This window comes from Cucurbita pepo, chromosome LG01 (genome assembly GCF_002806865.2).
Source record: "Cucurbita pepo subsp. pepo cultivar mu-cu-16 chromosome LG01, ASM280686v2, whole genome shotgun sequence".
In the NCBI taxonomy this organism is placed as follows: domain Eukaryota; kingdom Viridiplantae; phylum Streptophyta; class Magnoliopsida; order Cucurbitales; family Cucurbitaceae; genus Cucurbita; species Cucurbita pepo.
Genome location: NC_036638.1, coordinates 4,025,675 through 4,053,630, shown reverse-complemented (window position 1 = coordinate 4,053,630; position 27,956 = coordinate 4,025,675). Strand labels below are relative to the sequence as shown.

The following is a 27,956-nucleotide window of genomic DNA, read 5'->3' as shown; positions in this document are numbered from 1 at the left end:
AAAAAAAAAAAAAAAAAAAAAAAAAAAAAAAAAAAAAANAAGGAAGAAGAAGAAGAGAATATCCGTATTTCCCAGCAGCATTCTCAATGAATATCGACCACAGCGACTGAAAGTAAATGGATTTGAGGTGATTTTAGCTCTGTGCGGAGCATTGAATCAAGCAATTTCGATCTTCTTCGAGACAGGGAACAATGTCGATATCTTCCATGAATATCGCCCTCCCCACCCCATATCCGGCGTCCGTTCGTCGAGTAAATCGGTGAGTTCCCTTTTCAGCGTGGATTTTTTGCTTAGAAATTTCAATTGAATTCATTCGAGAAGTCTCTTCCAAAACTGCGAGAGTTTTAGGCACAGATACAGAGGCGTTGCTGTTGCAAGTCTGGGAGGAAATTCTGCTACTTTGGGGGTGAAAATTACTGAAGGGGAAGGAAATTTACCCAAGGTTGTGCTCACTTCTCCGCTTGGTAGGTGAGGACTTTCGATCTTCTCATTAATATCAGAACGGATTTTGATTATGATTTTTCTTATTGTTTGACGTTTTGTAATTTAAATTTCACATTGCATTGTGGTGCTTCGGAATGAAGTTGTGAAGTGTACATGATATTTTATCGATTTTCAGTGAGGCTGATGTATACTTGTATGGAGGATGCATTACATCTTGGAGACTCGCAAATGGCAAGGATGTCCTCTTTGTTCGTCCAGATGCTGTTTTTAACAAGAAAAAACCAATCAGGTTTCTTCCGCCCTGATTTTCATTTCTTCTTTTCCTCCTTATTGTAAACGTAACAGTAGCATATTTTTCAATTCCAAGAAAATAGGTGAATCCATATGTTCCAATTTTTTTGTCTATTCGTTGAGTTCATCCCTTTCTTTTGAATTTGCCAATTCAAAGAAGATAAAACCATGTTTGCTTTGTAGATTGTATACTATATTAATGGTGAGATAAAAATGCAGCAATAATGAAAAATTGCCGAGTCCCTCGTGATTGGATCAAAAGATTGACGAGAGTTTGAATTGGATGTAGCATTTTTTAAGATCCAGATTACTGTTTTATCAATAGGAAAAGGCCTAAATTACCTGCAAAAGATGTGTTTGAAAGTACTGACAGTGTTCTTCTTTGTGACAGTGGTGGAGTTCCACATTGTTTCCCACAATTTGGACCTGGCCCTATACAACAGGTATCACTTTATTTCTGCAAGCAGTGCTTTTTAGTTTTCCTCGGTCATATTGAATTAATCCTTTTACTAAGGTGAGCTATTGACAACTATAGTTCTCAGTGAGAAAAATGGTTAGTCATCTCTGATCAAGCTCATAAATGCATCTTTTTCTTCAAAAAAAATATGTCATTATGTTCATTCTTTCAAACCCTTGAGCTTATGATGCACAGCCTGGATGTTAGTTGTTATTAAATGTGAATTTTCCTACATAACTTCTTCTATTGACTCTTTCTCTAATTTTATTTTGTGCTTTCACCATATTCATTAGTATGAGACTTAATGAATATGATAAATGCACAAAACGAGCATAGCTCAACAATAATTGGCATCGACTCCTACTCCTGTTTGGAGGTTCAAATCTCCATTTCCCCACATTTGTTGTGCTAAAAAAAGTTAATGTGACTTGTTCATGATTATAACTATTGATATTGACAGCATGGATTTGCAAGGAATGTGGATTGGTCCATCCTTGATTCCAAAAGTGTTGAAGACAATCCAGGTGTAACTCTTGAACTAAAGGATGATTCATATAGTCGTTCCATGTGGGATTTCAGTTTTCATGCTCTTTACAAGGTTAGCTGTTGCTCACGCTGACCAATAACATCTGTGCTTGGATTTTACCTTCTCGTTCTGCTAACCTCTATATTACAAAATCTAGTTCTGATTCTTTGTGATCGCAGTTGTTTTAACAGTTATTTTCAATTGTTTGCAGATTATTTTGGGTGATAAGAGCCTTTCCACTGAGCTAATAATTAAGAATACCGACAACAAGCCATTTTCATTTACTACGGCGTTGCATACTTACTTCCATGTAAGTACACTAACTCATTTTAGTGTTTTAACGGGTGGCCTTTCTGTATCGTTCAATTGCATGTTAATTGGTACCAGAATTTTGTTGGTGATCACTACCCACCCAAGATCAACTGAAAATCATGTGCATACTGCATAGTAAGATTGATGTGGAAATTGAAAAATGAGAAAGAGAGGGAGAAGAGAAAAACTGGCAAAGAATTTAATCAATTGTTTGAAATTAATAAAAGATGTGGGAATATATATCTTACCATTGATTAACCGTACTCTTGCATACTGAATAACAATCTTTCCATTGTCACGCAGGCTTCTATAACCGGAGTCAAAGTTAAGGGATTGAAGGGTTGTAAAACATTGAACAAAGATCCAGACCCCGCCAACCCATTGGAGGGTGTGGAAGAAAGGTTAGTAATATATTACTTTTAAATGTTTCTTCTACATGCATACTGTGTTGAATTTGATATCAATTCTTTTGATATCAATTCTTTTGGTCGTTTATCAGCAAGATTCTACAATGTACACATGCAATAGGATGAAGCTGTTTCTTGTTACTTGATGTCAATCAATTGGTCTTCCTTTGCTTTCATGAGTAATAACTGAGGTCTTCTTAAGAGTATTCTGTTTGGAATAATGTTCTAAGTGCTTAAAAACAATAGTTTTGCACTTTTTAAGCACTTAGAAAGTCATTCTAAACAAACCCTTCATTTATGCCTTAAAAACTAAATGATGCTATCTTCACTCAGAACTTGATTTTTCAAGACGTGAAAATGATCAATTATGAATGTCCTACCTGAGTTCTTTAAACCAAATGTTTTGATAGAACAGCTGAGGGAGAGATTATCTAGTACTTCATAGATTAAAAGAAGAAAAAGAAGTACATAGGTTTCAGTTGATCGAGAGGTCTGAGGCTTTCCGAAAATACTACTTACAAGCCTATTGCCAGTTTCTTCACTTCCTATATACATACATACATACTCTGCTTAAAAGAATGACTCGAGGGCCCCCCAACTTTCGTATTACAAAATATACTCTCCTGACACATACCAACTCCCTCTCTTCGCTCGAGCATTTCCTTCACATTCTCGTCCTAGAATACATGACTGAGTGGAAGGTTTATCTCATATTTCTTTAGTCAAAGTTCTTCAAACTGGTTTGGATACTTGAAATTATGAAATAGGAGATGTTTTTTATGATTTTCTTACCGACCATGCAGGGACGTGGTCAGTTTTCCTGGATTTGTTGATTGTGTTTATCTTGATGCACCTGGAGAATTGAGTCTGGATAATGGCTTGGGTGACAACATAATTATCAGCAATACAAAGTGAGTTGGATCTATTTGATGCTCTGTTTGGTATATGTTTAGCTTCAAACTATTATTTTTCTCTGTTTGAATTTAACTTATGGTTCCATTTCTCCAATTGCAATGCAGTTGGTCAGATGCAGTGCTATGGAACCCACATTTGCAGATGGAAGCATGCTATAGGGATTTCGTTTGTGTTGAGAATGCCAAGGTACCTTGATATTTTGGGAAAAGTCTCTTGATATATAAACTTATTTTATTTTTTTTAGTATTGCTTACAAATTTGATATATACTCTAAAATTCACCCACTAAATCTGAATAATAATAACAACAACAACAACATATAAATCTTCCAAACCTACTGATTTCGATGAGAATCGAACCTTGACGAACATTGAAACAGTACAAGCCTTTTCAACTTCCAGCCGTTCACTATTTCTTTAATTCCAAAGTAACATTTAGAACTCTTTTTTATTTCTTACTTTTTTTTATCCTCTCTCCCCTTTCTGGGGAGCCATACAGATTGGGAAGGTCCAGTTAGAGCCTGATCAATCTTGGACAGCGACACAGCAACTCAGAATTGCTTGAAACATGGACAAGAGCTGCCCAAATATTTGAATCCCTCCATTATCACCTATTCAAGTTCTGGAAAGCTTTGAATAATGGGATTCGTTTTGTAAGATATTGTGCTTCTCAAAACTACATTGTCAACGTTCATTAGCTTTATCCTATTGAACAATGTAACTAAAACAATAAAAGTATTTTGTGAAAGCATTTTCTGAAGAATGAAGATTACATTTATTCAACAAGATGTCTCATGTGGGGCTCATAATTGGTATATAAGTTCAAGTTTGTATGTCATAGAACTGAGAAGCTTGCGTTTGTGTAGCCTGTATTCGAATTGGGTGGCTGATTGAATTATAGAAATTTGGGTCTTTTGCTGGTTTGTGTGTGAGAGATTGAGATTGAGTTCATGTAGCTTGAGTTTGTGCTACAGCTACAAACTATAATCAACTTGAGAGAGCTTAGAAAAGGGACATTTTACAGGAAATAGAGAAACAAAAAATGGAGGCAAAGTCGATTGCTGATGAATGCAATAAAAAAAAAGACACTTCCTGTTTAGCTGAGCGTTATTCTCTGTCACAGGAAAAGTTTATAATTTGTTTGAACTGTTTATGATATTCATTTGATTTTTCTTTTATTGTAACTTGTAAATTTCTCCATCAATCATTTGGTTTTCAAATAAAGCCGTCAGGATAATTGTGATTGTCACTACTTTTATAATTTTTTAAATATAAATTTAGCTATTTAATAAACATTTTGACTCTTAAAATTCACATTTTTATTTTATGAGATTAATATCGACGAAACTTTTTAATTATAATAATTATTAATCTTGTGGTATTAATTATTTTAAGTTTTTACTGGCATTCCTGTTTTTTTTTTTTTTTTTAAAANCATTACTTCAGAAATTAATTTGCAGCGTTTTCTCAAAAACATAATTAATCTAATATAATGTTCTTATTTTTTGTATTTAATTTGAAACTAGATCTTTCTTGAAATAATTCCTTTTATAGAAATTTTTTTTCTTGATATTTTATCAAATTATTTAAAGTAATAATAATTTTGATTTAAATTAATTATTATTTATTTTAGTTATTCTAGTTACATTTTGTAAGAATTTAGTAATAATTTACCACATATTTAAATTTAAAATTTATGAAACACAGATTTATTTATTTATTTTAATTGCAAATAGCAGATGATTTTTTCTTAAACAGCCAAATTGAATTTCATCGGGACCTTTCTACAATCGGCCATGTCTCACTGTCCATTGTGTTTACCAATTCCCCTCGGATTTTCCGCTACATGGAATGGTGTAAAGAACTTGTTCAATAATCACTCGTACTTGCAGGAGGAGCGTCGTTTTCTTGCGGTCCCTTTCAACAAGAAAATCAATTCATTTCCACCAGAAGTCTTGAAAGCTATAAATCTGAATCAGCATTGGCTGCAAGTTCGCCACAACTCCCAAATCCACACCAGCCACTGATATTACAGGTTCTAAGCCCTCAGAATGGCGAGTCCCACTTGCCGGGATCTTCCCCTTTTTGTTCCGTTTACAAGAGTTTTACAGTTTACTTAACAGTCTCAATCCTCTAGCATCTGGAACGTTGTAGTAGAATTTTCTCCCTTCTCGATGATTTCCTTTGCCGGCGGCATTTCGCCGTCGCTCAAGACGGAGATTTATAACCCTTCCGCTAATTGGAATTTTGTCCCTCTGAGGAGAGCATTTCAACATAGTAAGATTCATTGCTTACTTTTTTCCTTTTTCCGTTTTTCTCTGTGTTTCTATTTGAGGGTTGAGAACACTGAATGCTGAATTGTTTGAGTCTGGCTTTGTACTTGGAGGAAGCGAATGTGTAATGAATAGGCGAAGCTTTGCTTTTAGGGGAATTGTGGCTTCTGGAGTTTCAGTTACGGGCTCTTCTGCGATGATTCAACCTTCTCAAGGTCAGTTTTGTGGGTTGTGCTAGTTAATGATTTAAAACTGGCCTCCTATGTGCTGCCTTATTAATTGCAGCTCGGCTAAGTTTTTCTTTATTGTTCTTTGAAAGGTATTGAAAGATTACCTTTCAAACCAGAAGGTTATAACTTCTGGACATGGCGGGGTCACAAGATACATTATGTTGTACAAGGAGAAGGTCCTCCAATAGTTCTCATTCATGGGTTTGGTGCTTCTGTATTTCATTGGAGGTTTGATTTATTTGCCTTTTTCTGTTTGCAATTTTCTCTTGAATCGTTGGAAACAAATTTAGGCTCTTTAACGTAATAGCTAAGTTTTTGGTATTAGATCTTAAGTTTGAATTCTGTATCTTTTTGTTACTATTTCATACTAATAATCAATGTATTGGGACTCTCAATTACGATTAATATATGGTTCATATGTTAGTTAGGTCTGTGTTAAAAAACAAATTGGATCAAAGAACTTCAACTTCTGAGTCTTGTGGCGATTCATCCGTATCTTTATTTTCTGTATCAATTGAGTGATTCCATAGCCATTTTTTTCCTTCTAATTGTAGGTATAACATACCAGAGCTGGCTAAAAAGTACAAGGTTTATGCTTTAGACTTGCTGGGATTTGGGTGGAGTGATAAAGCATTAATTGAGTATGATGCCATGGTATGGAGGGACCAAGTTGTGGATTTTATGAAGGAAATAGTGAAACAGCCCGCAGTGTTAGTCGGGAACAGGTAATAATCTCGACGAAGTATACTGTATAAATGTCGTATGAAAATGTATAGTGTAAATGGACTTATGCGATGATTTAAATGTTTCTGTTTAGACTTTGCTTTATAAAATGCTGCGTACTCTAAATTATTATCACCACAATTTGATTTTTATGTATAACTATTTAGCATTTCAATTGTTTTTTGATATCGAATTGCAATCTGATTGTTGCTTGTCCACATTCGCATTTTTTTCTTTGATCAAACTAAGCATTTTCGTCCTTCGACATAGAATTCATTGTCTGCACGTCTTTTAAGATTTGAAAGTATAGGCGGCTACTTCAAATTTGAAAGATGTCATGGGAAAATAACCTTCTACTTCTTTGTTATCTATATACAACTTTTAGGAAGATCTTCTTTGGGTTTAGTTTCATTCTCTTTGTTCAATTGGTTCCGCGTTGTTCCTTTTTCATTCCTTTATGGAGTTTGTATTGTTGAACATTAGTCTATTTTCATTTATTCAATGAAAAGTTTCGCATCTGTTGTCTATATATGTATATATGTATACATGCGTGCAATTTTTTCAAGATGGCACCATAAGGTATTTTAGTTGTCGTTTCAATGTTCAAAGACTTGCATGTTTCAAAGTGTGCTACCAATTTTTCGGATATAAATATATATGTTCCAAGTTGCATGCACTCCCTTGTACAGTCTGCTTCAATTCATGTCTCAAGTCTAATGATTCTTGGTCTAACTAACAAGCCTCATTTTTCGAGTCTTAACCTATTGTATAAGACCATATTTCAGTATAGAATGATCCATGATTATAATTAGCTTCACTTCTTCGTTATTATTTGTTTTAGATGTGTTAATCTACTGTTACAATAGCAAAACAAAAGGTGAAAGTTTGTCCATGTCAGTTGCCAATAAGTATGGTGGAGCTGGACAATAGTTTTAATTAAAACTAATTCTGGATGTTGCATTCAAATTGATTCTGATTTATGGTTCTTTGGTAGCCTTGGAGGATTTACCGCCTTGGTTTCAGCAGCAGGATTGGCGGAGCAAGTCCGTGGAGTTGTATTACTAAACTCTGCCGGGCAGTTTGGAGATGCTAATAAGTCGATAGATGAACCAGAAGAAACAAGCTTCAAGAAGTTCATTCTAAAGCCACTGAAAGATTTTTTCCAGAGGATATTTCTTGGAGTTCTTTTCTGGCAAACTAAGCAACCAGCTAGAATTGTTTCCGTTTTGAAGAGTGTAAGTGGCTGCCTAAGCTGTTTGTTTTGAGGCATTGTTGTTTGTTAGACTATTGCAGGTTATGTTCAGCATTCCTTAATATCTTGTAAAGGTAAAACTAACATCATACGGAAAACTATTAATTGTGTCTCCAATATATTAGTATAAGCATTTAAGATTGGCTTCCTGGTATCTATCCGTTACGTGTGCCCGAATGTCTTTGATTCATCTTTGTTATCCTTACAGGTATACATAAACTCTGAAAATGTCGACGACTATCTGGTAGAGTCTATATCGAGGCCAGCAGCCGACCCAAATGCAGGAGAAGTTTACTACAGGTATGTGTTTCTGTCTAGCAACATCTTTCTTCACCACACATCAGTGTAGTTTGTTCAAAAGAATGGCCTGCATAATTCAGAACTCAAAAACTTTATCAATACATAATCTACCATCATTTCATTTGGAAAAGACGAACTGTTAGAATCTATCAACTTAAGCTTTTGGAACCCGTAGTAATTTAATACGAACGAAGCAACCTACTTGGATCAGTTGACGATTGTCTGAGAAAACTCATGTCCCTTGTGGTGCAGATTGATGACAAGATTCATGTTCAATCAAAGCAAGTATACACTAAACAGTGTACTGAGTGAGCTGAGGTGCCCTCTGTTGTTACTGTGGGGCGACTTAGATCCATGGGTTGGTCCTGCTAAGGCCAACAGAATCAAAGAAGTGTATCCCAACACAACTCTTGTAAATTTGAAAGCAGGGCATTGCCCACATGATGAAGTTCCAGAGCTTGTCAATTCAGCTTTAATGGATTGGCTATCAACCTTACAACAACCCCAACCCTCTGTTCCTTTACTGTAAAATCTCTCTAATTTTTGTGTACCATTTGTATTCATACTTCACTCTGAGATTTCTTTATACATCTCAGATGCTCATGTCTGAAACTTAGAATCATGATGAATTTTAGAATGGTAAAAAAGGCTTTTTACTTTTACTTGTTGAGAGATTGAAGTAAGTTTGTAAAATCTTGGTTTCTCTCTTCTCTGGGGAGATAGAAACAATGATATATACGAAGAGGAGGAAAAATAAAGAGAATAAAGCATATCAATATTATATATAAATTTTTGAAGTGTAGAGTAAAAACTTAAATCAATTCGTCACTAATAATTTTCATTTTCATCAAAAATATTTTTATTTTGTTGTGTTTGAGATTAATAAATTTTTTAAAAGTTTAAAAAGTATTTTTTAAATAAAATACAAAATTTAACCATATTTTATATAATTTAGCCATAAATAAATAAATAAATGTGCCTTCGACTCGCTGGCTTTTTCCATCCGTTTGGTTGCATCGGAGCTTTCACTGATCGGAAGCCATCTCCGAGAGTAAAGCGACATGGGTGCTTCGGAATCCTCACTCTCAAGCTCTCAGAAAGCGGTATTGCTTAGTTTTTTCATAATCTCTTTGCATTGCTCACTTATTTCCCATCTTAATATGTTCTGTTACGCCTGAAGCGGCCAACTGATGTAATCTCCACCGTCTCGGAGCGATCAGAAGCTGTTGACCCCATATTAGAGAGGCTCAAATCCCTTAAAATCGTAAGTTCAATTATGAAAGTTCTTCAATTTCCCTTTTTGTATGACAGCTAGGGATTCGTTACACCTCATTTCTGGGAATTGTCAAACTTGGATCTGGATTTAGAATTTCATTTGGTTTATTTCGTATTGTAGACAACACCGATATTGCAATCACCCCCTACGGAAGGTAGCCTGACAGATATCTTAGTAAGGAAACCGCCCTCTTCTTCAAATGCTGGTAGGATTCTTAGGATTGAACTTATTGTTTGTTTAGTTTCCTTCTTGGATTAAAATTGGTTCTGTTGGGTAATTTCGTTTTAAACCACGCTTTGTGCTGCCCTAGCCAGCGGTAAAAAAAAAAAAAAGGCTCAGAAGGGAGGTACAGGAGAAACACGGTTAAGTATTTCAAGCATAATTGTGATAATCAGTCTCTGCACTACCGGCTATAACATTTACCTTTGGCTAAATAGTAGTTGATGCTTATGAACTTGGTTGTTTCTGAATGGGTAAGAATAATAAGCAGACACCGGTTACCATTGAATTGTAAGCGTCAGTATCACTTCCAGTTCAGGAAGCCACTGAGGATTACAGTAGCTGTTATAATAATAACTCAAGAATCTCTGTTCAACCTGCCAGTACTGTGTACTCAATATACGGATCACTTATGAAGCATAGTGTCACATGGTCAAAACTAAACACCCTTGTAACACATAGACACTTTAAGTTGACCAATGCGTTCATGTCTTATTTGGTTAGACACTTGTTAAGAACAATATACACATGCCAAAAACTAGTTGAACAAATTGAATGCATGTTTTGAACAGTTGTTAAGCAAAATAAACGTATGAACATTCTGGAAGCGAAAGACATATTAGTGTATAAGCATTATTGACTTCAAATCTCTTTTTCATAAAGATATGAGAAGATTTAGAAAGTGGATAAGTTGGTTTAAATCTATCTTGAATATTTGTTTCATAAAACATTTCTTCGTAAATGCATAAGCATTCAAAAGAAAAAACCATTTTTTAGCATGAACATTAAAATGTGTAAAAAGAATATATGTATGCATATTTTAAAAATGTATATCATAATGTACATATCCTTATTATGTTCGTGTTCTAGATTTTTTTTTATTTTAAATTAATGTGTCACTGTGTTTGTGTCTTATTTGTGTAAGTGCTTATTAGCTGATCAGTATCTACCCTTGGGATGCATGGATTGGTAATGAGGTCTATACATGTAGACGAACATTTGAACTAAAAGCTTTTGGCAAATATGTTCATTTTCTATATTGGGGTTGATAAACTAATTTGGAAAAGAAGAGTGTACCACTTACTTCTGTAACTTTCAACTGTTTGTACAATCTTGATCATGCAGCCTTAATCCAAGGTGGGAAAACGTTCATATTTTATCCAAGTATGAGCCTGCAATCATTTGTTAACTTTTTAGTTTAAGTAAATAAAAACAAAAATATAGTTTACATAAATGAAGAAACCACTTTGCTAATTTAGGCTTCTTTCCAGTGTTATGGTTTTCGTCATTGTAGCATGGATGTTGAGATTATTGAGTCTATTGCTTAGTTTGTTCTCTTTATCATATTGTAACCTTTTCTGTGTCATGTTATGCCATTGCAATATTTTTGCAAAGGATGCTGCGTGACTGTTCTATTCTTTCTCAATGCAATGTAGTTACCGTGAATCCCCAAGTGCTTTTGGAGCTCTTCTCAGTGTACTGTAATTGGCAGGATGAACGGGTCCAAAAGATCAACAAGAATCAGGTTTGTTCTGTTAAAAAATATTTTGATTTTTTATGGTGAATGCAAATGCTTGTGAGTTATTACATCATTCAGTTCCTTTTATTTCTGTCTACAAAAGATGCCGCTGTTGTGGTTTTATGTTTTTTCTGCTTTAGGTTTTATCTAGAGCTCCCTTTAACAAGTAGAATATACTGCCCTCATGATAGAGTTTAACGGGGCTATGGTTTCCATATTCTTTTTTTATTTCTTTACATGAGTGTGGAGATTTAAACTTTTGACCTTTAGGTCTAGGATACAATGCCTTAATTAGTCGAGCTGTGCTCAGTTTGATAACGTTTCTCATATTCGGTCCCCTTCAACATACTTTTCTTATGAAAATGATATGGTTCAATATTAGAAATCAGAGTAAAGTTTCATAAATATTTCAGTATCCTCGTCAACTTTTGCCTGTCAAGGGATTCTTTTTTGCCTTGGTCAAAAGGAAAAAAAGGAAGTTGGTTCTGAAGTCGCTAATTTCTTGTACTTATCTTTCTCTTTCAATATCTCATCCTGCTCATTGTAGGACTATGCCCTATCCTATTTAGGTGATTTCGGGGGTTAAAATTCTTAAGGTCACTTTTAGCCGGTTATTCAGGGGCAAGTCAATTCTGAATTTATTCAGACGAGGTTTGCTACCATGTCTGTCCAACATTGGTAGTGTTTTTTATTTATTATTATTATTATAACTTTTTATTTTTAGTCTAGCCTCTTAGGACTTAGCATCATCTATATATATTAATGAGAAATGAGAAACCAACTTTTCATTGAGAAAACGGAAAGAAAAAATAGTCCAACAAAAGGAACTCCGATAAAAACTACAAAAAAAAGTCCAATCCATCAAAATATGACCTAGCCGACAATTATAAAAAGCCATAGTGATAGAAGCCCACAAAGAAGATTAGCATCATATTTTTTGTTTTTTTGTTATCTTGGTCTATTTGGATACATATTTCAATTAGCATTACCTGTAATGTTATCGATCTTAAGTGCAATGATTTTTTGGCCTTGACGTCGGTAGAGTTCCCTTTTTCTGGGAGAAAGGGATGAGTTTATGTAAAATGGTCATATTAGCTTCAGTGTGGAGTATTTGGTTGGACTACAACAAGAATTTTTTTATGATAGATCTGGGATATTTTTGAGATGCGTATTGGAAGTCTGAACCTCTTTGAATCAATTCTAAGATTTCTGTATGAATTTTCGAAGTTTTCTATTTTTATGGTATAAGTGTTGGGGCCCTGGGGGGCTTACATGTCAATGGGATGGTTGCAGGTATTTATTTCTCTAAAGGGGGACCTTTCTGATGTTTTTGCACCGCTTCCTTTCAGTCACATCTAGTACCTCCATTTTCACATTCCTAGATGAAAGTTTTGGTTTACCATTTACAATTTTTTTTTTTAAGAAAAAGAATATTTAAACTCTGATGTAGTAGTACTTTCTTTTTACTTGGGCTATGTTGAGCGTTAATGAGACCAATTCTTTTATATTGAAGGCAAGGATGGAAAATCTTTTGGGTTTTGAAAATTAAGCCTATTAATATTACTTCCACCTAAATTTTCTTGTTTTGTAATCTAACAATTTGAAATTTGATTAGAATTGGAGATGCTTTCTTGAAAAAAGAAACATGGAACTCATTGTAACCAATTGGTTATCAAATAGGATTTAAACTATTGGAATTTCCAATTACAACTTTTTGTATTGATATTACGGTACTTTACCTGATCAGAAAACCCTATTGTTCTTTAGTATTTATTCACACTTGGAATGTTCTTGCAGCCTTAGTGTAGGGTTCTTCCAGTAGAAGAATAGGAAAGATTTGTTGTCCATGGAACTTAATTTGGTGATAACTATTGTAGGAAGATATCGAAAACAAGATCGAAGTCACAGATGCTTTGGCTGTTAAACTTCTTCAACGCTTAAATTTTTCGGTTTCTGCAGTGAAAACAGCTTCCGAACATCTATCCGAAGGTACCGATACACATAGTTTTTCTTCCTCTCTTTCTCTGTTTCCTTCCTTTTCTTTTTCTTCTCAACAGATGGGTTTGTGAATGCTTGTGTTTTGCGAATTAAATGTACTAGTTGTACTATTGTCTGTCTTTGGATATGTGTAGTTCACGCACTGAAAGTGGAAATTGGTGAGCTTAAGGGAAGATTGACAGAAGTTATTAGTAATTGCGATGCAATATGCAAAAGAATTTCTTCAGAAGGACCAGAGTCTCTACGGTTATCTATCGAGCCATTTGTTGTTGCCACCACCGACTCAGGGTCGTCCTGTAATTCATCTTCTCAGCAAGTAGATTTGAATACAAATCCACATCCCCAAGAACCCAAATTAGGTTGATTCTTTATTGGAACATTTTGCAATCTTAGAAAACAAAGATTTCATAGCAAAAGATGGTAAATGTGCCAATTCTTGAAAAACATTGGATGGATATCAATCCATGTTGTGTATATATAGTGACTTCATTTTTCAACATTCATCCAGTCTGAAAAACATTAAACTCAAACTGAAACACAAACAATCGTCTACGGAGAGATAGGCAGCTAGTCAAATTTGTTGTTTACAGCAAATTTCAGCTGTTAAGATGCTGTCCTACAGGCTTACATCAGTGTTCCAAAATCTAGGACGGTTCACCGTAGTAGCCCTTTGAAAGGAGTGGGCGCCCACTAAAAGATGTTTCCTCCTTCGGCCCTTTCAACCCCTGAGAATTCTCCACCGACGGAGCGTTTGCCCTTTACTCGTTCAGATCCATCTTCCAGAACCTGAACACACCATGTGACCCATTTCATTGAAGCATATTGATTGAAGATGCCATTGTCGGTGCTTCAAAAACCTCTGATAGGCCTGAATTTTGAAGTTTTTTAATGTGAGTTTCAGTTATATTATACATGAGAATGTCCGAAACTCCACTTTTTAAAAAGGAAAATGCAATTAGGAATTCAAGATTCAAAAGGTGCACCCAGAAGAAAACATAGCTAGTGAAGTGTGTTCATTAATAATATTTTTGGTAAACAAATGTTGAGTTTAGAACAATAACTGATCGTGAAAGAACATGAAATAGCATAAATAACACAAAAGAAAACAGATTTTGAATTCTGCAAATCAAACGAAACTATATTTCTCTATTCGAGAAGGATTGGGATTTGAAGCACATTGCGATCGGGAAAATTGCAGCATACAGTAGTTGGGGTCGGCTCTATCTGATCTGCTCTGATTAAGGTTGCTGCTGCGCATCCATGTAGCCAGCATCGACCAAAACCTTCTCTCGCTTGGCCATTTCAACGTCTTCATCCACCATCATCTTCACCAGCTTCTCAAATCCGACCTTTGGTTTCCATCCCAACACCTTCTTTGCCTTGCTTGCATCCCCTTTCAGATTGTCGACCTCCGTCGGCCGGAAGTATCTCTTGTCGATCACTACATGGTCCTTCCAATTCAATCCGACGTACCCAAATGCCACCTCCAAGAACTCCTCCACCGTGTGTGATTCCTCCGTTGCAACCACATAATCGTCGGGTTGGTCTTGCTGCAGCATCATCCACATGGCTTCCACGTAATCCCCTGCAAAACCCCAATCCCTTGAAGCCTGCAGATTCCCTAAGAACAACTTGCTCTGAAGCCCAATCTTGATGCGCCCAACAGCTCGTGTGATCTTTCTCGTCACAAAATTCTCTCCCCTCCGCGGCGATTCGTGGTTGAATAGTATCCCATTGCAAGCGAAGATCCCGTACGCCTCACGGTAATTCACCGTATACCAATGCGCAGCGCATTTCGCTGCGGCGTAGGGAGATCGAGGATGAAATGGAGTCGTCTCCAACTGAGGCGGCGGCGTGGACCCGAACATTTCAGACGATCCCGCTTGATAGTATCGAATGTGACTCCGGCCAGTGGCAGCGATATGAGATCGAACCGCCTCAAGCAAACGGAGGGCACCAGTGGCGACAACGTCAGCGGTATAATCCGGAATTTCAAAAGAAACAGCAACGTGCGATTGAGCAGCGAGGTTATAGACCTCATCGGGAAGGATAGTATCGAGCCATCGGCGAAGAGAGGAGGCGTCAGTGAGGTCAGCGTAGTGAAGCTTCATTCGCGCCTTGTGAACATTGTGAGGATCGATATAGATGTGGTTGATTCTCTGAGTATTAAAGTTGGAAGATCGCCGGATCAATCCATGGACTTCGTAGCCCTTGTCGAGAAGGAACTCAGTCAGATAGGAACCATCCTGGCCAGTAATGCCGGTAATTAAGGCCGTCCGGCGCTTCTCCGTCGGGGCAGTGCCCTCGACATTGGTATTGGAGGCGGATCTGGTACCGTCGGCGATGGATGCCATTGCGAATCAATCCGATTGATTAGTCGGATCTGAGAGTGAAAAGAAAAAAAGACGAGGAAAGCGAGAGCAGGAGGGGGGAAAGGGGGAGCTCGCCTCTAATGGCCGTGTTGGAGAAGGGTTTGAATCTTGTCTCGGCGAGTTGCACGCGTTTCTTGCTTTACACAGCTGGGTTAGCCAATCAAAATGTGCCACCTCATCGTCTATGTTAGGGCATGTAATGTAAAATGGGAAATTCAAGTATAATTGACCATATTGCACTGAGATTGAAATTTTTCTTTGACGGTGTAATTGGATTCGATACGGTTAATCTGGATATCTAATATCAAGATTGAGAATCATGACAATATCAAGATAATTAATATTTGTAATTTGGTATCTGTCAAGATAATTAATATTCGTAATTTGGTATCAGGATGAGAGAAATCCAAAACATATTTCAAATCTGAGATAGAGAAATTGTCATATCGGTCTCGAAATTTGAGTCCACCGATTGAAGAGCTAGTATCGATCAAAGGATATAAGAACTAGTACACGTCAATTATCATATTACACTAAGTCATCACTTTTGAGTCAATCATCAAACACCAAACTAAAAATAAATTTTTTTAAAATTTAAAAAGTAAATACACACGATTACAGTTGGGAATCAAAGTTCTACATTAACTCAAAAAAGAAAAGAAAAGCATGAAAACATGTCTTCATGAAATGACTAAATTCTATATTGACTTTTTTAGTGATTTTATGAAGACATGGAAAATAATGATAAATACATATGTTCTTGCCATGCAACTAAACACAAAAGATATAAAAAATTCAAATTATGTCTACTTCTCAAAACTTCCTGTACATTTTAAAAGCTCAAGAACCATAAGACGCTAACTTCACATTTGGTCACAAAATCTGCTTGGCCCCAAATAAAACTTGGTTTTTTAAAACCTAAAACTTAATAAACCATGAAAAAGTAATAAAAAGAAAGTTTCCAAAAGAAAAACGTTTCAGAAAAATTCCCATTTCCTACCCAATAATCCTAGGAGGTTGAGCAGACAAATGAGGCGTAATTAAAAGACACAAACAATTCAAATCACAACCACTTGAACGCAAATATCTGTCACGTTTACAGAGCCAAAAATTCAATGGCATAAAAGCATCGAACTTCAAGAAAATTCTTAGGTCACTGAAACAGAGTAGCTATAGCCAAATCACAACATGAATTGTCCTGTACTATCAAGAGCATAGCAACAAATTCGTGTCGCCTGTAGTAGAACCAAATCCTTCTCGAATAACTTCAGCCAAATAGATTAAATGCTTCATCACTAAGGAGATTTATGAGAGAATTTAAGCAGTCCGCTTGATGATGTGAACTCCACTGTCAGTGTCCACAATGTCGCTTACCTCTCCAACCTTGAGGGCAAATGTTGCTTCTTCAAAAGGCTTCTGCATCTGGCCACGCCCAAAAGGACCTGCAATAACGTCAGTGTGTTGCTCATTTAGACGCATTCTACATTGTGCTAATCCACACAAATACAATTGCTAGAATAAAATATCAGCTTGCTTACGAACAAAACATCATAGCATATCCTTGTGATCCTAGAAAATGTCCGAATGTACCTGCTATTGAACTACCGAACACAATTACTCTCTGGGATTTTACCAATCGGGCTTGGAAGGAGAGTATACGACTACAAATTTCTAGCAAGACACAACCAGGGGTGTAGCAGAAAGAGGAGGGCTCGGTTCATTTTAGATTTAAAAAGTTGTATACAAGTTTCAATTTATAATTTTTTCTCTCAAATTTTCTCTACTAAATGTTTAGAATTGGAAATTTATTTCATATGTATGAAAAGTGCAAAGCTAAGAGTTTGCCTCTCCCCATGAAAAATTATGGCTCCATCTACACTAACGAAGTATACATTTCAGTGGGGGAAAAGAGAACTGCAATCCTAGATAGAACCAATTTTACCAGAAAGGGTTGTTCAAATTTTGTTGTTTTAATTCTTTTGATGTGTGGGTCTGATTATACCAGATTATAGTGAAATATTACTAACAAGTAAAACTATTGCTACATCTCCACCTCTCCCTTTGATTTCCAAAGCTAAGTTCCTAGATCTCATGGAATTATTAAATCTAAAGTATTTACTGGAGCAAAAAAGTCTCCACACCAGCAGGTAGAAATTTTCTTGATAGAGACACTTTCAAAGTGTTGACGTTCTCACTTTTTACCCATATATGAGAAAGGCTCTAAACGGATATTCAGATTGAATGGTTGATTTAACCATTTAGCTAAAATCAAGTACTGAGTAAGTAATCCTTTCATCGGTTTTCAAGTAAAATGGTCTACATAACTGGTAATATTCATCACGGTATCACACAACTTCATCGCAAAGTCCAAAAGTAATCACGACCTTGTGATAATTGTTTGAGCATTATCATTATAGTTTTTTCATAAAGTGAAATTCAACTTAGAAATTGAGGTATAACAAAGTTCCTCAATCATAGACCACAATTCAACAAATTATGTTTGGTATCCGAGAGCGGCAGGGAATAATCATCCACGATAGTATCCTGTACTATTTCAATTCAAACCAAAACAAGAAGAATTCCAAACCTTACACGAAGCAAATACGTAAATACAATAGACACACATCTCCAATTGAATCCAAGCGATTCATAGATATCCTGCCTGTAAATAAAATTCATTGAACTGAAACCTAAATCTAATATCTCGAACTAGCAATACCGCAATCCAAACACCAAGATTTCTCACGGTTAAGTCTAGGGTTCCAGGTTCAATGCATGATAAAGCGAATCCTATCTAATTCCAGACTGAAAACTACACAAATCCAACAAGAAATGGCAAGCAAAAAGAAACAATTACTCTACGTAATGGCCAAAAAAATCAAGATAATAGAGAAATGAGATCAGTATGCGGACCTAGATCGCCGCCACGCTTGGCAGAGCTGCAGTCAGAGATGCGAGAGGCAACGTCCTCAAACTTGGACTTGCCGGAAATGATGTCGTCTCGAATGACAGTAAGCTGAGAGACGGCGCTGTCGCGAGTGGTGTTCTTGATAATTCGGCCTTCCGGATCCTTCCACGAAGCAGGCCGTCGAGAACCTTGGTGCTTTATGAGTATGTGCGATGCCCTAACCTGACCTGCGGCCGCCGAAGAGGACATCTTGTTCTTCTTGCTGCTGCTACGCTTTTCCTTCGCAGATCGATCTGCAGAGGAGATCGAAGAAGCCGATTTCTTCCGCTTGCGATCGGAATCTATCTTGGCAGCCGGTGATAGAAACGGTGGCGCGCCCTCGCTTTTTCCTTTCACTTAGATTGGTGGAGACAGTGACGAACTCTTGGCAATGATGGGCACGAGAGAGTCGAGAATATATATATTATTAGATACTTCCAGAAAAGCGGAGAGGCTTTTCCACTGCGGTTCGTTACAGCTAGTGATCCAATCTCTACCGTCCGTTCCAATGCTTGGGAAATATCTAGCCCTCTCAGTAATTAATATTTATGAAATCTTCAAGAAAAAAAATTATGATAGAGGCACACGTAACAAAAGGATAAAAGAAAGATTATTGTGTGTTAGGAAGGGCGTTGGTGGGTGGATCATGAGATCCCACATCGGTTGGAAAAGAGAATAAAACATTCCTTACAAGAGGTTGGAAACCTCTCCTTAACCATTTTAAAAGTGTGAGACTCATACGATACATAACGAGCTAAAATGAACAATATCTACTACACTAAACTTGTTGAAAGGTTATGTGACACTCGAGTAAAAAGAAAATATGTGAATGAACTAACATTACATTCGAATGAGAACGAAGGATATGATAATTGAGAAATGCTTATAAGAATTAAGTTACTACTTACATTAATAAGATGTACTTTTCTTCTCGAATATGATTGCATGCCAACATACTTGCTAAGCCTCGTACCTATTGTAGTTCTCAGATTAGCGGGCAGCGGTTCTCCGGTATAGTTTGAACGGAGTTGGAGGCCTGTGAGGGGTCCCTTTGTATAAACAAAATTACTAATTTAAAGACCTACGAATCTTACAAACCTATAATCTTAGGATTTTAATAAGCAAATTTGTAATTTATTTAAGAAAACAAATTCTATAAAAACATTTCTGCTTAGTTTATTGTTTCCTAGGACGAGTCATCGAACGGCTGTGTAACCTCGATAACAAAAGATTGGGACTATAATTCAACGGTTGTGATTTGACGTTGAAATCTGGTGGATGTAGATAGGATGGATGCCAGCTAAGGAAGAAAAAAGAAATATTAATAAATTAAGAAGAAGATATGGGTAAATAATGTACTGACTCACACGGACACACGTGCCATTAAAGTGCGGCTTTTGGAGAAGTCTGAGCCTTAATTAATAACAACTTTCTCATTTTACAAATATGATAAATAATTTAGACATGGTTTTATTATTATTATTATTATTTATTTTTACTTAAAAACATTTATTTATAAATATGTAAAAAGAAAATAGTTTTTGATTGTTGTATAGATTTTTGAAGAAGCATGTTGAAGCCTTAAAAATCAATTAAGCAATTAATCAAAGCACACTCCAACCACCCAACTAAGGTTTCAAGTAACAAATAAAAATACAAATACAAATACAAAAAAAAAAAAAAAAAAAANAAAATACGTAATAAAAAGTTATAATTGAAATTTATTATTAAATATGAATAGAAAAAAAAAAAAAAAAAAAAAAAAAAAAAAAAAAAAAAAAAAAAAAAAAAAAAAAANAAAAAAAAAAAAAAAAAAAAAAAGAAAAAAAAGGGGAAGAATTGATCGAGAAATTGGCTGGATCCATTTAAGGTCGAGAAGGCTGGGCCATGTTTTCTGATTGAAGCTCTTAGCTTCTGGTGGTGGTGGTCAAGCACTCGTTTGCTTCGCTGTTCGAGTCTCACCCACTTCTTCATCTTCTTCTTTGCTCCAATTGTTCACTTCCCGATGGCGATGGTTGAGGTTTCTGTTATGACGTCGAGCACGGGATCTGGGATTTTGATGTAGCCGAATCTGGGATTTTCATGCCTGGCCGTGTTTCTCCGAATCGATCTATGTTCTTCTTCTGATCTGGAGGTTCTTGCTTTCTCAACGAGTCTCTGCATCCTTTTTCAGGGGGCATTGTGGACGGGCTATTTTGTGTTTTCGATCTGCCTGATCTCTGAACAGGTTGGTTTCTCCTTCGAAATTTTCGGCAGCATTTTCGTATCGTTAGGTTTTTTATGGAGTCAATGATAGCTGGCGTGTGAGATTTCCGAATCTGTATTCTTTGGGGATTGAAAGATTCCCGGATCCCTACTTAGGTTTTGTGACCTAGCCTGGAATTCTTAGTCGACATCTACGAGACGTCCTGTTTTTGTCTGTAAATGGAGGAAAAAGTTCATTTGAAGGAGTTAAGGATTTGTAAATTTTTCTTTTTGGGGTTGCCAAGAGGAGATTGTGATCTGCCCTTGTCCATATCACATGCGCTATGACCAAATTAATGTTGAAATAGCCGTATCAATTTGTATCTATGGACCCTTTTAATTGGAGCAAGCGTCGATGTTGCAAGTTAAGTTCGTTGAATAAGCAGTATGAATGACTGCACTAGTTAAATAAATAGTTGGAACGTTAGGCTATGAAAACACACATTTTGGGCTTTTTCCACTTTTTGAGACTGCCATCTATCCTTTTATTGTTTGCTTTGTCATTCAACTTTCTCCACTTATGTGTTCGAATCAGGTTGGTCGGTAGCAGATTTGATTTTGACAGAAAGGGTGCTTGCTTATGCTGGAAAAAGATGTCGCTTAAAAGTTTTGTTAGAGAGCTGCGAGAGATGAAAGATGGAATTGGGAGCATTTCAAAACGAGGAGAAGAAGGGAGCAGGCACTGGCGAAACCGAACAATGTCGCATATTGCACCTGATCAAGTACCTTCTTCATCGGAGTTAATTCAGCAAGGTCGATGGGCAAATCTGCCCCCAGAATTACTTTTAGACATCATCCGGAGAGTGGAACAGAGTGAAACTTCATGGCCTGCTCGATCTGTAGTTGTTTCCTGTGCTTCAGTTTGTAGGTCTTGGAGGGCCATTACAAAGGAGATTATCAGAACTCCCGAGCAATGTGGAAGGCTCACATTTCCAATCTCATTAAAGCAGGTATTGGGTTTTTATCCCTTTTCCCTTCTTTTTGGCTGAATCCTTTCCTATTCTGATTCTCTCTGATTTCCTTTTTACAATCAAAGCCTGGCCCTCGGGAGTCTCCATTTCAGTTCTTTATCAAAAGGGATAGAGCAACTTCGACCTACCTCCTGTACTTTGGCATGGTTCCCTGTAAGGTTTTTAGTTTTTTCACTATTTAATATATTATCATTTGTGAATTTGAAGGAATAACCGCGTGACTTGTCCAACAGTTTCAAATAACCAAGATTATATGTAAAGATGGCAGGGTAGTTGCACTCATCATGCTTTTAGGAATCCATTTTTCATTATTGGCAATCCTATACGATTTTGGCCTGTTATTTCTTTATTTCCCTTGGCAATTTCCTCTTTAAACTGCTATAAATGGATAAAAGTGGGCTATTAGTTTGGATGAATTTTTGAACTATGTCCCTTGTTAATTTAGTCGTTGAGTCCTAGAAAGAAAGTCTCACTTGATGTACCACTTCTTGACTCAGTCGAAATAAGCTTATGTACAGTTATGGAATATAAATACTTGTTCTTGACTCATGATAAACATTGAATTGACAGCGGAGGTCAAAAAGGACAAATTGTTGTTAGCAGCCAAAAGGGTCAGAAGAGCAGCCGGTACTGACTTTATCATATCTTTGGCAGCTGATGATTTTTCTCGAGCGAGTAGTACCTATGTTGGTAAATTAAGGTGAGCCTTAATAGACTTTAGTTTTTTAATCTTCGCACTCTTCTCATGATAATTTGCTTTATAAACATTTGTCAGGTCTAATTTCCTGGGTACAAAGTTCTCAATTTACGATAGCCAACCTCCTTGTGACCCTGCAGCTCAGCAAAATAGTCGATCAAGCCGTAGATTTCGCTCTAAGCAAGTCTCTCCTAGAGTACCTGCATTTAATTACTGTGTAGGTACAATTTCTTATGAACTTAACGTTCTTCGCACTAGAGGTCCTCGGAGGATGCAGTGCATCATGCAAACTATTCCAGTCTCTTCAATTCAGGAGGGAGGCACTGCCCCAACACCAACATCATTCACATACTCTATCGATGACCACCTTTCTACCATGTCGGATTCTATGAGAAAGGGTTCAGCCAAGGACTTTAGCCCAAAGACCCTATCAGAACCAGCCGTTCAAGATTTGGATGAATCCTTGGTGCTTAAAAACAAGGCGCCGAGATGGCACGAGCAGCTGCAGTGCTGGTGTCTAAATTTCAGGGGACGTGTGACCGTGGCATCTGTTAAGAACTTCCAACTCGTCGCAGCCGTCGATCAATCGCACAATGTTTCAGTGGAAGAGCAAGAGAAGGTAATTCTCCAGTTCGGAAAAATTGGAAAAGATAGTTTCACCATGGATTACCACTATCCGCTCTCTGCATTCCAAGCTTTTGCTATCTGCTTGAGCAGCTTCGACACGAAGCCAGCCTGCGAATGACATCCCATCATGAATAGCAGTCATCATCAGAAGGTAAGATAAGGAAATGCTTGAGCTTGTTGGGAAGAAGTACACAAGCAGCATTATTGACAGCTGAGAGTTGTGAATCTGAGGTTTGACCTGTATTTGTATCATCTCCTTGGCTCTAATGCGCATATATTATCATAAATGTCAATCTGTCTGTTGTTTTATCTATGTAGATTTCTTCATGGGTACTTCCTCGCATGATGAGACATTCTGATTGGAAATGGTTTTAACTTTATTCCATGGTTGATTGGGCCTCTGTCCTTATGTTCTGCTCTTGAATCGGGAGTCAAAGATGTGTGGGGTTGACTTCTAGCCACTGTGGCGTTAGCTTAAGTCGGGTTGGTAAGGTTCTTCATTTTCAATTTGATAATAGGTAGGGTATGGAGATTCAAACTTAGTTTTAGTTTTTCGAGCGACAATGGCACTGAATGAAACTCTTCCAGAAGGAAAATCAGGGGCTGAATTAGATAGATAGTTAGGAAAGTCCAACTAGAGCATTCAGACTGTGTAACTAAACTAACAATAAAAATAAACATATAATTAAGTGTTTTATTTTATTATTTAGTTAAAAACAAGGGGTAGCGACATCAATCACCCATCTTGAGAGGAAAATAGAGTTATCCTAGTGCAAGTTAATAAATTTATTTTTGTAGCCAAACTTAATTTTGATTATGATGTGAATAAAGAAATTCCTTATAATTTATGCACACATTTCTCAACTATTGGAGAAACTTTGGTTAACGTTCATACCAAATGATTATAATTTGGATGAATGACCAAGAGGTTAAGTTTAATGTGCTTGAAGCCATGAAAAACCCGGGCGATATGATATTCAAGTTCTAAATAATTTAGTTAAGATTAGCTGAGTCCGTAACGTTGGAGCAACATATCCAACCATTTGGAAATGTTATAAAAGATGAGCTAGAGATCAATAGTTTTAAATACAAGGTAGAGTGTGTAATTTTAAAAGGGCTTTTGAATCCCTAGATTTGACTGAAAATAAATCCCTACTTCTATTAAAGAGACTCCTAAATTGGAATTGAAATCTTTTTTCTACCCATGTAAAGTGCGTGCATAATAACTAAAGGGAATGTGTAAGAATTCAATAGATATAATCCAAAACACCGTGAAATTTGAATCTGAACTTGAGATAAAAAAAAAACTAATGCCCAATCGGCTTGAAGACCAAGAAGCTTACATAAAAACCACACACAGCAATCATTCTGGGTAAAAGAATTACTTCCACTATTAAGTAGCTAAAGTAAATTTATATACATAACTAACCAAACTGTTAACACTTCTAATTTGAACAAGCCGTTGCAAAGAGGATGGGAAGTAGCAGGAAAATAGCCTTCCTTCTCGTCTACAGGGAGACGAGAAATTTCTTCAAAAGTATTTCTTGTTTATATGCATCAAGACTTTCCAATCACTTCATAAATCAGTAACGAAATATGAAAATGTTCTAGAAGAGCGAAAAACAGCTATGTACACACATGCATAAGCAACTATGATTGTCAAACCCTTCGATTTATAAACACAGAAAACTATTCACACGTCAATGGAAATTTGATTCCTTGGTGTGTACACATGAACAGAAGCAACAAGGACCAAGACTCGAGGAACAGCACATACCTACCTAGCCCAAAAGATCCTCATAGTTCTGAATGATAATATTACTTGCTGATCAGAACAAATAAATGTCCCATGTTGCAAAGACACTCCAAGTCTCTAATCAATAGACATGTTAAAAACAGATATAGCATTTCTACTAGATATTCTCTGATATCTAAACAGATACACTTTCTAGAGTTGCAGTATCTGGGAAATGGTTTGCAGAAGAAGAAAAATTAAAATGAACTACAAACTGATAAGATAGCTCCAAACTTGGCAGAAGGTCAGGCTATCAACTGAAAGTTTGATGTTTATCACAGGAAGAACGACAAGAAATAAGATCGGCAGGCATATGGAGTCAACTCAAGGATTCAAACTTAACATATTATGAGATGGCGGACTATCCTTACTTGGGATTCCTAAGAACAATGATGACAGAGTCTCCTCTCAGAAACATCTTACTGATGAATCTGTCCTTGTTAATAGGTTGAGCCTTTTTCTTGCCCTTCCCAGTTTTTGGTACCTAGACACAGTAATTATACATGAGATACGTAACTCACGAGTCTACAGTACAAAGCAAGGAAAAGAGTAAGCACACAACAAGAAAACAAACCTCAGTCCACATCTCTCTAACATTTTCCAGAACCATATTACAATGGCGATCGAAGGCCCTTACACGTCCCAAAAGCTTCTTATTGTTGCGACAATTTATGAGTACCTGTCGAGGGGGTCCAAAACATGAGGGTTTTTACCTAAACAGTTCACCTGCGAATTAAAAGGCACAACTCTTTAACACACACAAACAAAGCATACCTGTGTGTTATTTTTAACACTCATCATGAGAACTGAAAGTGGACCAGTGTTGAATTCCTCTTCTTCATTCTTGTTAGTCTGCAAAGGATTCGAAGTAAGTACTTCCTAATGACATTCTAGTAGAGCACTTCAGTAAAGTTTCAAGTAAAAGAATAAACAGAACAAAATTGAAGAAGTCCAAAGATCTTGCAGTATAACCCCCCCCCCCCCCCCCCCCCNGGGGGCCTGGAAAGATTTAAAAAAAGGTTCCTTGAAAGCAATATAGCCAATACACTTGTTTATAAATCAAAAGAAATGAGCTTCATGAAAATGTCGTAGTTATCACTTTTTAAAAAAATTATAAATATAGCCATTTTATAAATAGCTTACGAAAGAGTAACTTGGTAACAATCATCAAATGGGAAGGGAAAAATATCACAATAATCAACCATAGAAACAATGTTGAAAGAAAAAACGGCACTGAATCTAAAGATCATCAGTTTTACTCCAAAAGGTATAAAACACGTCTTAAAAAATCATACAGTTTCTTGCCAGCCAAACTATAGCACCCAAAAGATAGCAGAAATTTCACATTTTACAGAAATAAGTATATTTTTAAAAAAGAAGTAAAAATAAAACGCCATTTTAAAGACCAACTACCAAGGAATTTCCAACATAGTAAGTAAAAAAATAAAAACCCGTTTTGAAGACCAACTGTCAAGGAATTTCTCTACTAGAGAAATTCAAGATATTGTACACTAAACCAAAACTAAAGCGCATCAGCAAACTCGGGATGGATAAATAAATGACTCAAGAATACAACATTATTCACATAATACCAAGGGGCATAGAAAATGAGATCTTTTCCTTTTTTTTAAGTTATTACAAATATCCAACCTTCCTAGTCTAAACAACAAAAGCCATGTGAACTTTTCACAGGGTTTCTGACATAGATAACTAAAAATCATAACTTCCAAACATCAATTATATATCAAGTTTTCAAGCATCAAACTCCCAATATATCAAAATATCATTCAATCAGCAGAATTTAGTAAAATTAAAAATTGACATAAAGCTGACCTTTAACTAAAGACAAAAAAAATACGATGCTAAAATGTTATCCAATTTTAATAAATTTAAAGAGAGTTCAATAGTTGCCTCAAGGGGATTAGCAGAGGTAAGAACTAGCTGGTCTACAGGATCATGATTATTAGAAAGAGAAATCATAATTTTTCAGTACAAAGGATAAAATTTTCATCCAACTCAAAAGAGTTGTGTCAATGAAAAGGAACAGGAGCCGAAGATATTATACAATGAAAGGCTTTTATAACGACTCAAGAGTAAGACATGATTCAAACATACTTGCGCATAAGAAAAAGGTCGAACCATTTGGCAACATGTATTGGATAAAAGTACTGAAAGCGAAAGCACAAAAGACTGAAGAAACTTACATCTTCCTCCATTGGTCGGCTGAAATTGAAGACAAAAGAGGGAGGATATGAAAGGCATTAGTATGTTAGAATTAACAAATAGAAGACTGAGATGTCGCATAAACAAATATGCAAATACCAAAGAAAAAAATACCTCATCTTGTAACTTGAGGTAGATCTTCTCCAATGTCCTTGGAGTGAGTCTGAAAACACAGGAAAACATATGACCATAAGCACATACAACCGTATCAGCATAATCTCATAAAACAGAATGTGCCCAAAGTTGCCCTAAAGAACATCATGTCCCAGAGAAACTATAGTCGAGGCTTAAATTGTTCGAGAAAACACAGAATGAGAATATTAACCCTTCACTCAAGGTCTCCAGTGATTGTAGAGCATTGATAAACTCAGAAAATGAAAATTTGAACTATTTTCATCCTAAGAGGCAAACAAGAGATTACATGTACTCATCATAAAACATTCAAGTAATAATACCTCAGTCAGATGCAATAGTTTAAGAACACACTACTAGGGAAACTGCACGAAAAAAACAACAGGAAGGACGAAACAATGCAACTAAAAGAAAAGAGAAAGAAAGACTAATTATAAAACCAAAACTGAGAGTGAGATTGAGAGATGAGAACAGAGGGAGGAGAGAAATGGAAAGATAGAGAAGAATTTATCAGAGAGAGAGAGAGAGAGCTGACCAGAGCCGGAGAAGACCAAAGGAGAAGGCGAGGGCGAGGTCGGCGGCGAAGTGGCGATGAATAACGAAGAAGATCGGAGAAGGAGGGGGAGAGGGCGAGGGCGCGGTTTTGTGCATAATATTCTCGGCAAAAATTAGCGCCTAAATTTCTAAAAATATTATTGAATTTTTTAAAAGAATCCATAAACTTTTTAACAAAAATTTAAAAAAGAATATTACTCTTATTTGTTAATAAATAGCAAGTTTCAAAAGTATTTTATATCCTTGATGTTT

The 27,956-nt window shown here is 36.3% G+C and overlaps 7 protein-coding genes across 10 annotated transcripts; 4 read left to right on the top strand and 3 right to left on the bottom strand.

Annotated features, from left to right (window-relative positions):
• Positions 1-13: 13 nt before the first annotated feature.
• On the top strand, positions 14-4,171 carry LOC111804908 (putative glucose-6-phosphate 1-epimerase). 3 transcript variants are annotated; one of them, XM_023689754.1, is made up of 10 exons: positions 14-259; positions 355-468; positions 620-733; positions 1,127-1,178; positions 1,653-1,790; positions 1,930-2,028; positions 2,334-2,431; positions 3,241-3,348; positions 3,457-3,538; positions 3,851-4,171. In XM_023689754.1, exons 1-10 carry the CDS (start codon positions 192-194, stop codon positions 3,914-3,916), a joined length of 939 nt encoding a protein of 312 aa, XP_023545522.1. In that variant the 5' UTR covers positions 14-191; the 3' UTR covers positions 3,917-4,171. The 3 variants fall into 3 exon arrangements, with proteins under 3 accessions (XP_023545522.1, XP_023545514.1, XP_023545507.1); XM_023689746.1 differs by having other exon boundaries at positions 349-468; XM_023689739.1 differs by having other exon boundaries at positions 322-468.
• A 997-nt stretch (positions 4,172-5,168) lies between these two features.
• LOC111790493 (pheophytinase, chloroplastic-like) lies at positions 5,169-8,791 on the top strand. Its single transcript, XM_023671415.1, has 7 exons — positions 5,169-5,628; positions 5,738-5,839; positions 5,944-6,082; positions 6,409-6,579; positions 7,572-7,812; positions 8,038-8,129; positions 8,382-8,791. Exons 1-7 carry the CDS (start codon positions 5,526-5,528, stop codon positions 8,656-8,658), a joined length of 1,125 nt encoding a protein of 374 aa, XP_023527183.1. The 5' UTR covers positions 5,169-5,525; the 3' UTR covers positions 8,659-8,791.
• Positions 8,792-9,106: 315 nt separating this feature from the next.
• LOC111806950 lies at positions 9,107-13,640 on the top strand. The gene is made up of 6 exons (XM_023692500.1): positions 9,107-9,232; positions 9,310-9,393; positions 9,526-9,610; positions 11,061-11,149; positions 13,021-13,132; positions 13,276-13,640. Exons 1-6 carry the CDS (start codon positions 9,191-9,193, stop codon positions 13,503-13,505), a joined length of 642 nt encoding a protein of 213 aa, XP_023548268.1. The 5' UTR covers positions 9,107-9,190; the 3' UTR covers positions 13,506-13,640.
• A 487-nt stretch (positions 13,641-14,127) lies between these two features.
• LOC111806941 (GDP-mannose 4,6 dehydratase 1-like) lies at positions 14,128-15,619 on the bottom strand. Its single transcript, XM_023692488.1, has one exon. The coding sequence runs from the start codon at positions 15,493-15,495 to the stop codon at positions 14,380-14,382; it is 1,116 nt and encodes a 371-aa protein (XP_023548256.1). The 5' UTR covers positions 15,496-15,619; the 3' UTR covers positions 14,128-14,379.
• Positions 15,620-16,554: 935 nt separating this feature from the next.
• Positions 16,555-18,872, bottom strand: LOC111780557 (peptidyl-prolyl cis-trans isomerase Pin1). The gene is made up of 2 exons (XM_023660988.1): positions 18,427-18,872; positions 16,555-16,955 (listed from the first exon to the last, which is right to left on the bottom strand). Exons 1-2 carry the CDS (start codon positions 18,668-18,670, stop codon positions 16,831-16,833), a joined length of 369 nt encoding a protein of 122 aa, XP_023516756.1. The 5' UTR covers positions 18,671-18,872; the 3' UTR covers positions 16,555-16,830.
• Positions 18,873-20,292: 1,420 nt separating this feature from the next.
• On the top strand, positions 20,293-23,419 carry LOC111805033 (tubby-like F-box protein 5). 2 transcript variants are annotated; one of them, XR_002816600.1, is made up of 6 exons: positions 20,293-20,687; positions 21,240-21,654; positions 21,741-21,828; positions 22,246-22,375; positions 22,451-23,230; positions 23,318-23,419. XR_002816600.1 is itself a non-coding variant. In XM_023689898.1 (5 exons), the coding sequence occupies exons 2-5, from the start codon at positions 21,298-21,300 to the stop codon at positions 23,115-23,117; spliced, it is 1,242 nt and encodes a 413-aa protein (XP_023545666.1). In that variant the 5' UTR covers positions 20,293-20,687; positions 21,240-21,297; the 3' UTR covers positions 23,118-23,400. The 2 variants fall into 2 exon arrangements, 1 of the variants encoding a protein (XP_023545666.1); XM_023689898.1 differs by having other exon boundaries at positions 22,451-23,400.
• A 1,233-nt stretch (positions 23,420-24,652) lies between these two features.
• Positions 24,653-27,817, bottom strand: LOC111787968 (small nuclear ribonucleoprotein Sm D2-like). The gene is made up of 6 exons (XM_023668088.1): positions 27,685-27,817; positions 27,132-27,180; positions 26,999-27,017; positions 25,569-25,646; positions 25,369-25,473; positions 24,653-25,278 (listed from the first exon to the last, which is right to left on the bottom strand). The coding sequence occupies exons 2-6, from the start codon at positions 27,134-27,136 to the stop codon at positions 25,162-25,164; spliced, it is 324 nt and encodes a 107-aa protein (XP_023523856.1). The 5' UTR covers positions 27,137-27,180; positions 27,685-27,817; the 3' UTR covers positions 24,653-25,161.
• Between the last annotated feature and the right edge of the window lie 139 nt (positions 27,818-27,956).